The sequence below is a fragment of the Narcine bancroftii genome, chromosome 14 (genome assembly GCF_036971445.1).
Source record: "Narcine bancroftii isolate sNarBan1 chromosome 14, sNarBan1.hap1, whole genome shotgun sequence".
Classification (NCBI taxonomy): domain Eukaryota; kingdom Metazoa; phylum Chordata; class Chondrichthyes; order Torpediniformes; family Narcinidae; genus Narcine; species Narcine bancroftii.
In genome coordinates, this window is record NC_091482.1 from 12,992,507 (window position 1) to 13,010,758 (window position 18,252).

General features: G+C 37.4%; 1 protein-coding gene across 11 annotated transcripts in view; it reads right to left on the bottom strand.

Annotated features, from left to right (window-relative positions):
* Positions 1-18,252, bottom strand: part of git1 (G protein-coupled receptor kinase interacting ArfGAP 1) — a 168,689-nt gene that overhangs the window by 73,942 nt on the left and 76,495 nt on the right. For 9 of the 11 annotated variants that reach the window (XR_011348523.1, XR_011348519.1, XR_011348526.1 and 6 more), the window contains 2 exons: positions 13,440-13,482; positions 2,074-2,100 (listed from right to left, as the gene is read on the bottom strand). Coding sequence is in view for 1 of the 11 variants with exons in the window: in XM_069910441.1 (XP_069766542.1) it covers positions 2,074-2,100; positions 13,440-13,482 (70 nt within the window). In the remaining 10 variants the exon portion in view is untranslated. The remainder of the gene's footprint in view (positions 1-2,073; positions 2,101-13,439; positions 13,483-18,252) is intronic. The other 2 variants (XR_011348522.1, XR_011348520.1) reach the window with 1 other exon arrangement.

Below are 18,252 nucleotides of genomic sequence, written 5' to 3' on the forward strand. Positions count from 1 at the left end.
GGTTTATAAAATAATTTTATGGGTTTAAAATTTCAGATTTTTCAAAGACATTTGACTAGGTTGTAGTGTAATCTTATTGTTTTCCTCCCCACCTCCCCCACATAAACCATTGCTAATATCCAAAACATCTTTTACAATTTTCATTCTCAAAACTGACTGTAATTTATCACATTTAAACATTAGAGGCACATTTATTCTCTGTTGATTAACAAAAAAAAAGCACACACCCTGAAACAACAATTCTATTTTAAAGTTCTCATTACTTTGATAGAATGTCAAATAATAGCTTACTGAACAAAAATGTAACCAACCCTAATCCTTCACTTCTTTGTGGATGGATTTCAAAGAAGAAATTGTCAAATCAAGCTACTAATTTGCAACCTTAGCAAGTAAATAGAAAAATCCTTTTTCAATCCTGAAGCTTTTGGATCTTCACGCCAAATGAAATTGCAGATATCGTCTTTGTACAACATTAGGTAACATGCATGTTGGCAAAAGAAACATTTTCAATACCATCAAATAATAAAGTTTGAATACAAGTTAGTACAGGCTGTCCACCTTAAGGTTAGTAACCCATAGTTGACCATTACAACACACATCACACCACATTTAAGAGTATTAAATGCCAGACGTTTCAAGAAGATGGACGGAACTACAATTTTTCTCACTGAAGTTTTTAATTTGACAGTTTTCAATGTAACTTTCAATTATAGCAAGATTTCCAATCAAGTTATGTTTAAAATCTAACTTATAGGTCATGCTTAAAATGAGCGCCACTTTGATGTTAAGGTTTCTGCATTTCAAGCAGTAGCTGTTCAATGAGGTGGTTCTGTTGACAGTTTAACAGTATGAAGCAATATTTCAAGAATCTCCCCTTACCACCAGTGGATTGAGAGCAATGAATATCTGTAATCATCTTCTCAGATATGGCTTATCTGTTTGAGCACCGTTAGCTTCCAGAGCGCCAAGAGTCTTTGATGCTAAAGCTTGAGAAATCTTAGAATATTTTTGCCTGAACAAAGTCTACAGCTGGAACCAATGAAGAAATCAAGCGTAAAAGAGAAATTTATTTTCTTATTGGGGAGAAGTAGAAATATTAAAAGTAGGAAAAAGGGAAATAATGCCGAGAACTCAATGAAAGAAATATCTATGAAAAGCATTGACAAAGCCAAATCTTGCAAATAAACCAACTTCTCATGTACATAAGCAAAAGTGGGCAACATCTCACTGATGAGCAACTGGTGGACCTTTAGATAAGGAAATGTTGGTTGGTTGCAGTGTATTAATTATTCTGGACCTCTATTCCTGCATACTGCATAGCAGAAGAATAAGTCATCCAGGGGTCAGCTAGTGGCACTTTTGAACTTTTGCTCCATATAAGACTCCCAAAAAAGCTGAAAGGTTCCGCACTTCTTATAGACCTGAGGCAACAGACATACTTTGTATCTGGCCCTCATCTTTAGGTGAAGTTTGCCAGAGTTACTGCAATCTTTCAAGACTATGCTCCTGTTTATTGATTTTTCATAATTTCAAATGAACATTTATTAACTATTTTGTTTTTAAATTATGATTTTTTTTCAAAGATATTTAAATTTGAACTGTTTTAGATGTCTCAGATATGCAGGGGACAGGGGTCTTAGGTTTCAAGTGTTCGCTCTGCCCACAGAATGGCCATGGAACTGAGGCCAATGCCTCGAAGTTGTGGTGAGCTCGTAACAGCAAAATCTTGATGCGGTAAGAGGCTAGGGTGGAAGTTTCAACCAATCCAGCCCATTGGTGTAATAATCTCTTATTGTATCATCTCGATAATCTTTAATTATGACAATATGCAAAAAAATTGTATTAAACAGATGGATACACTACCAGGCAAAATTTACAGCATATACAGGTACTTCATTAAGCAAAATAATAAACTTAAAACAACTAATTTATTCACATGCCAGTACATTAAGTACCTGATTAATGCACTTTGGCAAGAAATAAATCATATGCAAGTATTACAAAGAAGCAATTTTTTGAAGTTCAGGTAATATTGGCATTTGTAAACAAATGGAAGATCTAAATGAAAAATACCTCTGGGTCATGCATTTTTGCCGTGTTCTATTTTCCAAGGAATGCAAAGGAGGAAAAACAGGAAAATCTGTTAGAATAATCAACCTGTGAGAACCTAAAATTATTTGTGGGTCTCCTGTTACTTTCAGGTCAAAACATACATACATCCTTTGGTACATGGATTGATTAAGATAAAAAAAAATTCACTGTTGCATGAGCACTGAAAGCAATAAACGGTGAAATGTTTAAGCAATTTCTTTAAGAAAATACTGGTGTGTTAAGTTGCATCACCATTTGTGTTTATAAAAGGTGCAATTACAACCAAAGTTCTTAATCCATTACATTCGTACCAAGCAGAATTAGAATTTATTGTCATGAACAAGTCATGAAATTCAGTGTTTTGCAGGAACAAAGCACACTACAGGTTTTCTCAATTTAATTCACCCAAACTTCTGCTCATATTTAACACAATCCTATTTTATCAAAGCGAGGCCATTAGAATTTTCAAAGCTATTTATGTAAATTGAGCTTTAAAAGTCAGAGAAGATTAGGATGCTCAGGAAATTGTATAAGCACATACGAGACCTTTTTTCTCCAATAATAAATTGTTAAACATATTCAACTCATCGGTATTATCACAGAATTAATCCAAGATCGTGCCTTACTCATCCTCCTGAAAAATTATTTGACTAGTTTTAGAACATTAAACACATCTAGAAAATACCTTTCCACATAATAACAATTTTTTTTTTTAAAACAAGCTACACACCCTTATGCATTTAGGGTATTTAAATAATTTTGTATGGTAAATTAATGAAACTGAAATAAAAAGCCAATTGCTGGAAAGAGTGAAAGCATGAGCTGATGTTAGCTGTGCAAGGGAAATAGGGCATCTGTGACAAGAAAGGCAAATGGATACCTCAACCAGACAAATGGAAAGATTTTGAAAAAAGTGAAAGACCGAGAACCACATGCAAATTCAGAGAAGCTAAATTGAAGCAAGGTTCAGAACAAGAACGAATCAAGGACAATAAAGATAATTAGAGAAATAAAGGCCAAAATACTTCTAACATTAGATTTGACCTTTTAAAAATCTCCTTATGTGCGTCAGCAAGCTTGATTAGCAGTAATTAACACAAAGAGTCGAGACTGAAAAATCCCTATTTACCTTTTTGTTAAATAAAGCTACCTCATAGCATTTACTAAATATTTACTTGTATAGCAATTTTGGGTATTCGTTTCACAGCCTCAAGTCCCTACACCATTTGAGCATACATAAAAGAGCATATAAATATCAGTGCATTATTAAGCAATATTATTTTTGTTGCATGATCATTAGACAATGAAATGCTTTACATCAACTTATATAATTGCATTACAGAAAATTATGCTTCTGGCTCTTCCTGGGATCTCCCCAGAATAAACATTCCACACATTTTCTTCCACAAAGATATTGCCTTATTGAGAATAATGAGAAATTCAAAAAGAGCTTGTTGTTTGCATACATTCTCAACCATATATGGGTGTAGAAAAAAAAATTCAGCTGTCTAGCTACCTCAAAAGATTATTCAAACCACATAAGTGTTTAAGATACAGTATTGCTACCTGCAAAATTTTGGTACATCAGATAACAAAATCAACTTTTAAAAGGTGTTGAATTTAGTCATCTAAAAATTACTGACCATGATGTCTAGTACAGCAATTTAATGCAGATATTTGAAATTCCTTTTTATCTACTGGTATTTAGAGGAAAGAAAATTAAGCACCAAATTAAAAATATGATACTTAATGCAAGAGTCATTCTTTCTACAAGAAAAATTCTGATAATCTGCTTGCCTATTAGTCAGAAAGCACGATGGTTCTGGATCTGGCTCTCCAACTTTGGATTCTCACCCTCTATTTGTACTCAGGCCACTTCCTGTGCTCCCTTACTATCTCACCCGATTATGTTTCACATCCTCCTTTGAAAGTCACCAGGTTTACAGGAAAATTTATTACACAACTCCATGACACCAAAAGCGAATGAAGTGTGAAATGATAGGAGTAACATCCAGTGGTCCAGAAAATCTATTAATCTAGCACCAAAGTTCTAAGTGTTGAGTTTTAAAATGTGTAGGAAAAAATGTCAAAGGGTCACTAAATTTGACAAATCTTTCAATTTCTGTCAGGAAGATTTTCACAAAAATTACAAGCATCACAATTTTAAGACATTTCTGCCCTTCAGATTGTAAATTTTCCTAAATGTAACTTTAAATAATTCAAATGGATCAAAAGTAGATTCAATTGTGCAAAGACTGTTCTAAAACAAATTATTAGAATTCTCAAAGTATTAAAATATTTTAAAATGGGTAATACAAGATAATTCCACAACTGTACTGGATGCAGTCACAGAATAATGACACATTTATTTTCCTTCAAATATTTCTTGTTTGAAGGCTGAATTTATTTCCCTGTTACTTTCAGTTTTTCTTTTATTTCAGGTGATTCATCAAATTGTTTCCATTTCCTACACATTAAGCAGATAAATAGAGGAATGTTTTCATTGAAGTCATCTCTCTAAACGAGGCATCGCTTTTCTTTAAAATACAATATTATGCACCGAAGACAGCTATTTAGTTCCAGCCACCATTGGCAATATTCTGAAATAGCAATCCATTTAGACAATTTGAAACAGAGTCACAAATTTTGCTTTTAGCAATCTGATCTCAGATCTCATTCCTGAATTCTATTAACACTAGAATTTGAGCATTAGTAAATTCCTATTGAGTGGCTGGAGTAAAAGAAATGTTGGAAAAGCTACCCATTGCTCCCAAGAGCGGAAGAAAGAGAAAGAATGAGGCACGGAGGAAGAGGGGGTAAATTAGAACTTGGAAAATAAATGGGATGGAAAAACAGGGCTCCAGAGGATGAGAAGTGAAAATCATGAGGCTCTGAGGGAAGGAGGGTGGCAATAAATAAGGAACAAAGGGGAACAGACATGAATATAATGGAGAGAGAGAAAAAAGTGAGAAGGGTGTAAGTGGGGAGAGGAGCGAAAGGAAAATTTAAACAAAGTGCATATGTTGGAATGAACAAGGATGGATCAAACTGTGCATTCACCTTGGAGATACTGAAGGGGAAACTGGAAAAGATCAATTTTGGACACCAAGATATCAGTCACCAGGGATGGGTCTTCTTTTCCAAACAGAAATGGGTAGTAATTACAACACTGCTTGTGAAAGTCCCATATACCATTTGGCTCAGTGATTTGAGGGAATGACAAATGCCAGTGAACCTTTCAAACAAAACACTTCTGTACAGTAGGTGCCTTATTTTGTTTGATGTTTTATCATTCTTTGCTATTGATTTTTAATTTATTTTATTTAAATAATTTCATGTTTGCTTTTCTGCTGAATTTTAAGATAACTTCCCAACTAGTGTGAATACAAATTTGTACAGTGCGTTGCCCCATATCTGAAAAGCTTGGAACCGGTCGGTTTTCAGTTCTTTTTTTTCCAGTTAACGGAGCAATGGCTTTAAGTAGCCCAGAAGCATCATCAGAATACTTGTACCAGCAGTTAAACAACGGCAGGTTTTTGAGCATAAAATTATGTTTAATACGTTCCAATAAACAATTTGATCTCTGCTTACCACGAACCACAAGGACTCTATTGTTATCAAAGTGGCGGCAACAGAGTATAAGACCCCCACCTGGGCAAGTCGGCACCACAAAAAGAAGTTCGGTTAATGGTAAACGGAACTTCAGACAAGGGGAAAAACGTTCTATATATTTAAAAACCCCAAATACAGAATAGCTGTGTTGCTGCCACAAGCAAGAATTTCTATGCATCTCCAAACTTCAATATATTATTTAATTTTGTTACTTTTGTTCCATATTCAGATATAGGATTAATGACATCTTTGTAGGTTCCTTTAGATACCCTCATCTTTTTTAACTAGTCAACTTTAAATGCAAATTCTGTAATTGGGGTGTTTAAATATACAAATTTGTATTCACAGCACCATCTACAGGTGTGAGAATAACCCTGTTAAAAACAGTCTTTGTTTCCACTGTTCATGCTCACTCCATTACTTAACATCATTTTTAAATTAATCTACGAATTAATCAATATAATCAATAACTACTTAATAATTAATAAGCAATGAATGATTAAGCAAGGAAGTGAATGTTCCTTGCATTGTTTTCCTGTCAAAAAATCTTTGTGCTATTAAAATTCAACCTTTCAAAATTAGAATAATCTTTAAAGAAGCTAATATCCATAATGAAAATAATGAAGTAAATGATCACTGTAAGAGCCCAGCTATTTCAGAAATATCCTTTTACAGATGTCTGCAGCATGGACACAGGACCTTTGTCCATCTGGTCCATGCTGACCAAGGTGTCTATCCCCTTTAAATCTTTCTCCTCTCATTTTGGGGATAAAAGTGTGTCTATCCACCTTATCCATGTCCTTAGTGATTTTATATAGCACTAAGATCCTGCTTTGCGGAAACTGCCAAAGTGTTTGGCCTGGACGTCAGCCTGAAGAAAACTGAGGTCCTCCATCAGCCAGCTCCCCACCATGACTACCAGCCCCCCCACATCTCCATCGGGCACACAACGCTCAAAACGGTCAACCAGTTTACCTATCTCGGCTGCACCATTTCATCAGATGCAAGGATCGACAATGAGATAGACAACAGACTCGCCAAGGCAAATAGCGCCTTTGGAAGACTACACAAAAGAGTATGGAAAAACAACCACCTGAAAAACCTCACAAAGATAAGCGTATACAGAGCCGTTGTCATACCCACACTTCTGTTCGGCTCCGAATCATGGGTCCTCTACCGGCATCACCTATGGCTCCTAGAACGCTTCCACCAGCGTTGTCTCCGCTCCATCCTCAACATCCATTGGAGTGCTTTCATCCCTAACGTCGAAGTACTCGAGATGGCAGAGGTCGACAGCATCGAGTCCACGCTGCTGAAGATCCAGCTGCGCTGGGTGGGTCACGTCTCCAGAATGGAGGACCATCGCCTTCCAAAGATCGTGTTATATGGCGAGCTCTCCACTGGCCACCGTGACAGAGGTGCACCAAAGAAAAGGTACAAGGACTGCCTAAAGAAATCTCTTGGTGCCTGCCACATTGACCACCGCCAGTGGGCTGATATCACCTCAAACCGTGCATCTTGGCGCCTCACAGTTTGGCGGGCAGCAACCTCCTTTGAAGAAGACCGCAGAGCCCACCTCACTGACAAAAGGCAAAGGAGGAAAAACCCAACACCCAACCCCAACCAACCAATTTTCCCCTGCAGCCGCTGCAACCGTGTCTGCCTGTCCCGCATCGGACTTGTCAGCCACAAACGAGCCTGCAGCTGACGTGGACTTTTACCCCCTCCATAAATCTTCGTCCGCGAAGCCAAGCCAAAGAAAAGAAAGAAAAAAAGATCACTCCTCACTCTCCTAATCTCCAAGGAAAAAATAGTCCCAGCCCATCAAACCTCGACCTGTAACTCAATCCCACCAGTCTTGATAACTTTCTTGTGAATTTTTTTTGCACCCTTTGTTTGTTGATATCTTTTCTATAGCAAGATGACTAGAAATGCATACACTATACGATCTTACCAACCATCTTGTACAGTTGTAATAAGATATTCCAACTCCTGTATTCAATGTCCTGACCAATGAAGACAAGTGTGCCAAATGCATCCTGTTCACATCGGTTGCCAATTTTGGAAAACTGTATGCCTGCACCCATAAGTCTTTCTATTGTACAATACTTGCCAGTGCAAACCCTGCTCTGTTTTAACATACCAACTTTCACTTAACTGAATTAAACTCCACCCACCATTCCTCAACTCATACTCAGTTCATCAAGATAACATTGTTATCTTAGAAGACTTTCCTCATTGCCCATCATACCATTAATTTTAGTGACATCTGCAAACTGACTGACTGTGCCATGAATATTCTCATCCAGATCATTAATGTAAACGACAAACAACAATGGACACAGCACTGATCCCTGCCACACACATTTTTCACAGGCCTCCAACTCTAAACAACCTTCCATGACCACCCCGTCTCTCTAAATCAAGCCAATTCTGTATACAATTAACCACAGCATGTAATGGCCTGAATACGCCTGAGATCGTCTGTTCTCGGAAGCTAAGCAAGCTCAGGACTGGTCAGTTCTTGGAGGGATGACCGCCTAGGAACACCAGGTGCTGTAGGTTTCTGTGAGGGGCGCTGGACAAAATGGAGACTCTCTGTCTGCTTTACGGTAGTCAAAAGTTAAAGAGTGTCATGTGTGTTACATTCTAAATGTAGTATTACATGGCAATAATGGAATCTTTACCTTTATCTTTTACTATCTCCATGCATGACCTTACGAAGCCCTAAAGTAAATGGCACGGTTAGCGCAATTCTGATACAGGACCAGCGATCCGGGTTCAAATGCAGTGTGGTCTGCAATGAGTTAGTATGTTCTCCCCGTGTCTGCATGGATTTGCACTGGGTGCTCCTGTTTCTTCCCACCCTATGCGGACAGTAGTCATCGACATAGCCACATCTGCCTCCTGAAGAGTGTTTCTGACCTGTCAGACAGTAGTTTGGGGATTTTTCTTCATTAAGATGAGAATTCTTCTATCATTAGGCAGCAAATGTTTTCCTTGGAATACCACTCCCTACGCTCTTTCTTCTTAATGATGTTCCAAACAATTGATTTTGGTCATCCTTCTTTGGTTTGGCTTCGCGGACGAAGATTTATGGAGGGGGTAAATGTCCACGTCAGCTGCAGGCTCGTTTGTGGCTGACAAGTCCGATGCGGGACAGGCAGACACGGTTGCAAGGGAAAATTGGTTGGTTGGGGGTTGGGTGTTGGGTTTTTCCTCCTTTGCCTTTTGTCAGTGAGGTGGACTCTGCGGTCTTCTTCAAAGGAGGTTGCTGCCCGCCGAACGGTGAGGCGCCAAGATGCACGGTTTGAGGCGAGATCAGCCCACTGGCGGTGGTCAATGGGGCAGGCACCAAGAGATTTCTTTAGGCAGTCCTTGTACCTTTTCTTTGGTGCACCTCTGTCACGGTGGCCAGTGGAGAGCTCGCCATAGGACACGATCTTGGGAAGGCGATGGTCCTCCATTCTGGAGACGTGACCCAAGGTTTGGGTGATGTCTCTTTCCATTTAATTCTTATTCAGCCTCAAAGTAACTCCCTTCACTTTCGTTGGCACAATTCTGGCCCTTGTGTTGAAAAATGGCAACTACAGACTCTAAAGGTGATCAAAAGCTTAGAAGTGAGCCTAGCTCTTTTATACATCAATGAGGCAATTAAACATATTATACCCGAGTACTCACAAACACCTGTGAAGCCAAATGTCCCAAATGTTATGGAGTCCTGAAATGTATATATATATATTTTTACATGGTAAAACCAAAATCTATACAAATAACCTCAAATAAAATCTGGAATGTGCACTTTAATTACATGTGAATTGCTCATTACAAATTTAAACCTGTGGAGCACAGGGGTAAGTAAAGGGGAAAAAAAGGAGTCTTTGTCCCAAACATTATATAGATCTGGTCTCCGATATATGCTCATGTTAATGTCACCACCATGTTGTTTGAAGACTTTTCTGTGCAATCTTTCTTAAAATAAAGTCACATTAGCCATCCTCCAATCTTCTAACACTTCACTCTGTGCAGTTTCTTCCTTTGCTTACCACAATGTCCTAGCTGCACTTACTCTGGGGATTTACCGACCTTTATATATTTTGAGACTTCCAGCACCTCATCTGTTATATTAACTCTTTCAGCCATCTCTATTAAGTCCCCAATTTCCTTGGCATCCAGGTCCTTCTCCATGGCAAAAGCAGACATGAAATTCTCATTTAGGACTTTGCCCATATTCTCCACACACAAGCATTTTTATCATTAAGGCACATTAATCTCCCACTGGTTATTTTGCCCTTGAGCTTATTATTATCTGCATTCCTGGCCATTCAAATGACCAAACCAGGTAATCAGTCAGTATACTTTTCACAGTGCATCTGTAGATGTTTGATAGAGTCCAGAGGACCCCCAAACCCAGCAGCAATAGAAATTCACCAAGACAAAAGTTACTTCAATTTTCTTTAAACATTAAAAACAGGATCAAGCTTTAACATATTATTAACATAACCCCCCCCCCCCCGCCTTCTAATTCTAAGCACACATATATGTAATGCGTACATGTTCAGGAAAGTTCTTTGATTCACAGTCCAAACTTACTTCTCACTCTTCCAAGTTCACCAATATAAGGTCATTCTTATACTGTGCACAGAATTTAACATATATAAATTTTCACCAAGCTCTGGTGCTTAAAGGTAAATGGTTACGCTCAGGAAGGTTCTCGTTGGTATCAGAGAGAGATTTGTTGTTCGTTGGACACACACACACACAAACTCTTTTCCTCCGATCAGCCACTTCAGTGTCTTGCCCCATCATGGGTTTTCCAAATGATAACCGCTTCTCTCAGGTCACCACAGAGTTCCTCTTGTTTTCCTTATTCCAGGAGAAACACTCTAGCCAGCCATTTCCTCTTGTAACAGGCTGAACTCAGTCCCGCGCTCCAGCCCCGTGAATGAGAGAGCTGGGCAGCGGGATCGGTGTGGGGACATCCTATGCTGACAGCCCGCGTTGGCCACCTCACGGTGTGGGGACAGCCCAGGCCGGCCACCACACAGTGTGGGGACTGAATTTATGAGTGGGAGAGAGCGGGGCAGCGGGATCAGTGTGGGGACGTCCCCGCGGTGACTGTCCCAGCTCACAGCCAGCCATCCTGAATTGACAGCCCAAGCGACAGGAGCCGGAATGCGCTCAGCTGCGCATCCCGGTGCAGCTGTCCTTTTAGGTGGCCAGCGCTGTGCTTTCAACGCTGCCACCTGAACTGCAATTTAAAGGGAAGCTTCTGCTTCTTCAGGTGCATTCTTTAGCGGAGAATGAACCTGAAAAAGCCTTTAGAGAGAGCCTGTTTGGTCTTTTTTCTCTCTCTGCTTTCAAAACCACATGACCCCTTTTAGAACAGCAAACTGCAACCATATTGCCAGCCCCTGAATCGGTTTCTGCCTGAGCATCTATTGCTTTAAAGACAATAGTCCATTTACTCCACAGCATCAGTCCAATTAACACCTACTTGTGAAGTCTCCAAATGCATTCTTCAAGTTTCTGTAAAGTTCTGTGGACATGACATCTGTCTTTCAGCAAAGCACTTGCATTTTAAATGAGATGTCTTTCATGAAATGATAAATGTCCGTTGTGAAGTGACCTACACTAAACCCCCACAATTTATCTCTCATAGACAAATTTATAACAATAACATGTCAAATCTCCTCAGATTCCTTAGAAAGTAGTTGTGGTGTTCCTTCTTCACCGTTGCCTCGATGTCCTGGCTCCATGATAGGTCTTCTGAAATAAGGACTCCCAGAAATTTGAAGCTTTTAACCCTCTCCACTTCCGTCTCACCAATGTACACAAAGTGCATAACCTCTTGGCCTCCCCTTCCCAAAATCAACAATAAGCTTCTTCGTCTTGATGATGTTGTTCTGGCACCACTCAACCAGATCCTCATTCTGTAGTCCGACTCATCATTTCCAGTTATTTAGCCAATAACAGTGGTGTCATCGGGAAATTTGTAAACCAAGTTGCAGCCTAACTTGGCTACGTAGTCATCCACGTACAGGGAATAGAGCAGGGGACTAAGCATGTAGTCTTGGGGCACCTGTATTGACAGTGTGGAGGAGTTAAAGATGGCCATTCGCACTGATAGTGATTTGACGAAGAAGAAGTCAAGGATCCAATTGCAGAAGGATGAACAGAGTCCCAGATCCCTTAGTTTGGTCATAAGTTTCTCCCAAACTCTCCACTTGTCCCTGGAACAAGGATACCTGCACGTGTTAATAGATTACAGCTCCATTTTCAATACCATAATCCCTAGCAAACTCATTTCCAAACATTAGGATCCAGGCCTCAACACAACTAGATTCTTGACTTCTCATCTAACAGGCAGCAATCAGTGAAGATAGGTAACATCTTCTCCACAGTCACACTCAACGAGAACCCAAGATAACTTACATGCTATATAGAGGAGGAGCATTTCCACATTCAGAGTCAAGAGACCCCACAAGCAATATGTCAGGTCAAGTTCTACAATCCTGCTATATCACGGTGTGAATATACAACACACCTCAAAGACAAGTAGGTAGATAAACTAGCTGTTGCAAATTGCCACAAATGTAGATGAGAGGCAGAAGAATCAGAGGAGTTTAGGGGCATGCGAGTGGAATGAGGCTGATAGGAGGAGAATTGTGGTGAAGTCATATGAATCAAAAATTGAACAAAAACAGGCACAAAAACACCTTAATTCTAGACTTACAGATACTTTTGAGGGGAGAGCAATGAAATTTTCTCCATTTGCCTCAATAACTGAAATTACTGTCATCACTATCTTTAACGATGCAATACATGCAACCAACATTCCACCCACCTTAAACAAACTCTCTCTCCATTGACATGGCTGTAGCGTTTACTATCTAGTTTCACTTCAGCCTCCCAGGGTTCATTCAGCAGTTTAACCCAAACTCCCAAAAAGTTTCCCTCCAAACCAAACACCATTTTCGCCACAAAAAAATACTTCACTATATGCATTCAGCAGTTTAACTTTTGCCATCATGGATAACTGGCATTTATTTACCTTAGAATATAACTAAGTGATCATGCCAGTTTGTGCAATAACATAATCTGGACAATTACAGAACTTTAAAATATTTTAAAAATTACACAAATCCAACACAATGAGTATAACAAAGAACCCCAAATCAAGAAAGTCTTAAACAATCAAAATTAGTGATGGATTTCCTAAAAATGTGCACATTGAGAGTGCATGTATTTGACATGGTTTTTTTGTGAATGGTAACAAACATGTTTAAATAAAATTTCTATCACCACAAACCTCAACATCTATTTGAGCTTTGTTAAAGATGATTTTATCACCTTGCCAAACATAATTTTTAAAACAATGAATTGTTGGCAACTTCTCTGCACCAATTAGAATGTGATTAATGACCAGCAACCTTAGGATTTTCTGAATACGAACAATAACTGGATTCATATACATTACAATTTTGAAAAAACTGCAAACATTAGTCCTAAAAATTACCCTTAACGTTAAAGTGAAAAAAGTCAGATTGATAGAGATTATTTATGAACTTGTGAAATGACGTCATCACTTAAATCCAAGTATAAAATTAAAGAAATTATAAAGTATGAGATTTTTTTAGTACTGTATTATGAAAAATGAGCAAATCCATGTCTTTGAGATTGAATATACATTCTCTTATCTGCTATTCCTTCTGTAAAGCAAGATGGAGTCTCACCTATCAGCCATTTGGGGGATGACATAATGTCCATTTTTATGATCTATGGAAAAAGAAAAAACATCATTGCAGCAATAGCAAACTATCAATGGCTACATCAAACAAAAGTCTATTTCACTCTTAAGCAAATATACCTTTGAGATATATACAAGGTTTTAGGTTAAATGAAAAACAAACAGCATTTCTCATTACTCTTGAAGCAGATGGTTCAATACATACAAGCTATTAAATATCAAAATAGAACTATTTAGAAAGATTATATCCATATTTTATAATACATTTTATTTTCATTTTCAAAATTAATTATACAGAACACAAAACATCAAAGAAATCCCACTTCCCTACCCTTTCTATATAAACCCAATTAAAGAAAAATAAGTGCATACAGTGAAACACACACTGTACTAACACAGTGCTATATCCTTTAAAGAGGTCTTCTGGCCAACCACATCTCCATGGTGGCACTAGTGAAGTGCCTATATATTCTAGGGAAGGCTGCCAAATTTTCAGACGTGCTGAATTCTTTTCTAAGATTCTTTGTGACTTTTTCAAGGGGAATACAATCGTTCATTTCCAAAGGCCACCTATCAATAGGGAGATGGGAAATCAGATTTTCAGGTCACTGTTATCATTTCCTGGCCACACAAAGGAACTTGCATAAATTTCGAAATTAGTTAAAGATCTACTGACACTCGTGAAATTCCCCAATAAGCAAAGCTCAGGATCTAATGGGAAGGTGACTCCTGTGATCTTAGTCAAGGTGTCACAGAGGTCAATACCAAGAAGGGCTCACCTTTGAACAAAGCCAGGAAGAGTGCAAGAAGGAGATGACCTCTATACCACATGTGAAGCACATTTCTGACAATTCAGGTTTATATTTATGTAGTTTCCAAGGGGTAAGGTATAGTTGATGGAGGAAATTACAATGAACCAGTCTGCACTGGGATTTATGGTAGCTAACAAACTGCCTTGCCACAAATCCGACCAGATCAATCATTATGTTCAAATCTGATTCCCATCTGCCTCTTGATTTGTGCAAACCTGGCTTTGGGCCCTTGTTCAACAGTAAGGAATACATTTGAGAAATACATTTGCATAGATTTCCCTCATGAAGCTGTTTCTCCACATCAGTATGAACAGATAGTCAGTTCAGGGCCCAGGTTGGTTTTAAGATCTTAACTGAAGATAACAGCAGAAAGTCTTGCTGAACAAGTCGTACTTCCCCTTCAATTGTTCAAAGGACATGAAGAGTCCTTTTTTGTAACAGTCTTCCAAATGTTGGATCCCTTTATAATGCCAAGTCTCCAGAATCTTGTTGTTTAGAGACATGGGCATGTTTATTTAGTCTCAGAGGTGTTTTTGGCAGTCCCATTATTTTTTAAATTTTTTATTTTTCACACTATAAACCATATTGACCAAGATACATACAGACATTTTTCTTCTTAAATATATACAGTGTCGTTTTCTCCCCCTTTTTCCCCCCTCCCTTCCCTCCCTCCCTCCCTTTCCCATTTATTTAAAGTTCAAACTATAAGATACATTAAACCCGTTAAACAATGTTGTCACTTAATAAAAATAAACAAGAAATTTTACTGAGTCAGTTCTTTTCATTATCTTCTTCTGTCATTTTAGGTGGTGGAAGTCCACGGTAGGATTTCTCTATTGTGTTTCATGTATGGCTCCCATATTTGTTCGAATATTGTAATATTATTTCTTAAATTATATGTTATTTTTTTCTAATGGAATACAGTTATTCATTTCTATGTACCATTGTTGTATTCTCAAGTTATCTTCTGATTTCCAGGTTGACACAATATATTTTTTTGCTACAGCTAGGGCTATCATAACAAATCTTTTTTGTGCTTCATCCAAATCGAGTCCAAGTTCTTTGTTTCTTATATTACTTAGGAGGAAGATCTCTGGGTTTTTTGGTATATTGCTTTTTGTGATTTTATTTAATATCTGGTTTAGATCTTCCCAAAATTTTTTCACTTTCTCACATGTCCAAATTGCATGAATTGTTGTTCCCATTTCATTTTTACAGCGAAAACATCTGTCCGATACTGTTGGGTCCCATTTATTTAACTTTTGAGGTGTGATGTATAGCCTGTGTATCCAGTTATATTGTATCATACGTAACCTTGTGTTTATTGTATTTCTCATAGTTCCGGAGCATAGCTTCTCCCAAGTTTCATTCTTTATCTTTATGTTTAGATCTTGTTCCCATTTTTGCTTAGTTTTACCATTTGTTTCCTCGTTCTCCTTTTCTTACAGTTTGATGTACATGTTTGTTACAAATCTTTTGATTATCATTGTGTCTGTAATCATATATTCAAAATTGCTTCCTTCTGGTAACCTCAGACTGTTTCCCAATTTGTCCTTCAAGTAGGTTTTCAGTTGGTAGTATGCAAAAATTGTATCGTGAGTTATATTATATTTATTTTTCATTTGTTCAAAGGATAATAATTTATTTCCTGAAAAACAATTTTCTATTCTTTTGATCCCTTTTCTCTCCCATTCTCTAAAGGAAAGGTTATCTATTGTAAAAGGGATTAGCTGATTTTGCGTCAATATTAGTTTTGGTAGTTGGTAATTTGTTTTATTCCTTTCTACATGAATCTTCTTCCAAATGTTGAGCAGATGATGCAATACCGGTGAATTCCTACGTTGTACCAATTTTTCATCCCAGTTATATAGTATATGTTCAGGTATCTTCTCCCCTATTTTATCTAGTTCTAAACTGGTCCAATCTGGTTTTTCCCTTGTTTGCTAAAAATCTGATAGGTATCTTAATTGTGTGGCTCTATAATAATTTTTAAAGTTTGGTAGTTGTAAGCCTCCTTGTTTGTACCATTCTGTTAATTTATCTAGTGCTATCCTCGGTTTCCCCCCTTTCCATAAAAATTTCCTTATTATTTTCTTTAACTCCTTGAAGAATTTCTCTGTTAGGCGTATTGGTAATGACTGAAATGGGTATTGTATCCTTGGGAAAATGTTCATTTTAATACAGTTTATCCTTCCTATCAGTGTTAGTGGTAAGTCTTTCCAATGCTCTAAGTCGTCTTGTAATTTTTTCATTAGTGGATAATAATTGAGTTTATATAGATGGCCGAGGTTTTTATTTATTTGTATACCTAGGTATCGCATTGCTTGTGTTTGCCATCTAAATGGCAATTCTTTCTTAAACTTTGAGAAATCCGCATTATTCATTGGCATTGCTTCACTTTTATTTGCGTTGATCTTGTACCCCGACACTTCTCCATATTCCTTCAATTTCCTATGTAATTCTTTTATTGATATTTCTGGTTCTGTTAAGTATATTATAACGTCATCTGCAAATAGACTGATTTTATATTCCTTGTCTTTTATTTTTATCCCTTTTATTTTATTTTCTGTTCTTATCAGTTCTGCTAGTGGTTCTATAGCTAACGCGAACAGTGAGGGAGATAGTGGACATCCCTGCCTTGTTGATCTGCTTAAGTTAAATTGTTTTGATATATATCCATTTACTGTCACTTTTTCCAATGGCCCCTAATATAATGCTTTAATCCAATTAATATATTTCTCTGGTAAGTTGAATTCTTTTAGTACTTTGAATAAATAATTCCATTCTACTCTGTCAAAGGCCTTCACTGCGTCTAAAGCAACCGCTACTGTTGGAGTTTTATTTCCTTCTACTGCATGAATTAAGTTAATAAATTTACAGATTTTGTCTGTTGTTCGTCTTTTTTTAATAAATCCAGTTTGGTCTAGTTTTACTATTTTTGGTACATAGTCGGCTAATCTGTTTGCTAATAGTTTAGCTATTATCTTATAATCTGTGTTAAGTAAAGATATTGGTCTATATGACGCTGGTGCAAGTGGATCTTTCCCTTGCTTTGGTATTATTGTAATTATTGCTGTTTTGCATGAATCTGGTATGCTTTGTTTTTTTATCAATCTGGTTGATTACTTCCAGAAGGGGAGGAATTAATAAGTCTTTAAATGTTTTATAGAATTCTATTGGGAATCCATCCTCTCCTGGTGTTTTATTGTTCGGTAGTTTTTTTATTATCTCCTGTAATTCTTCTATTTCAAATGGTTTTATTAATTTATTTTGCTCCTCTGTTTGTAATTTCGGTAGTTCAATTTTAGTTACAAATTCATCTATTTTATCTTATTTCCCTTCATTTTCAGTTTGATATAGTTGCTCGTAGAATTCCCTGAAGTTTTCATTGATCTCCGTTGGATTATATGTAATTTGCTTGTCCTTTTTCCTTAATGCCAATACCATTCTTTTAGTTTGTTCTGTCTTAAGCTGCCACGCTCGAATTTTGTGCGTTTTTTCTCCTAGTTCATAATATTTCTGTTTTGTCTTCATCATATTCTTCTCCATCTTATATGTTTGTAGTGTTTCATATTTTATTTTTTTATCTGCCAATTCTCTTCTTTTAGTTGTATCTTCCTTTATTGCTAATTCTTTTTCTATATTTATTTCCCTTTCCAACTGTTCTGTTTCCCGATTGTAGTCCTTCTTCATCTTAGTTACATAACTTATTATTTGCCCTCTGATGAACGCTTTCATTGCGTTCCATAGTATAAACTTATCTTTCACTGATTCCGTATTTATTTCAAAGTACATTTTAATTTGTCGTTCAATGAATTCTCTAAAATCCTGTCTTTTAAGTAGCATGGAGTTTAATCTCCATCTGTACATTCTTGGTGGGATGTCCTCTAGCTCTATTGCCAATAACAGGGGTGAGTGGTCAGATAATAGTCTAGCTTTATATTCCGTTTTCCTAACTCTCCCTTGAATGTGGGCTGATAACAAGAA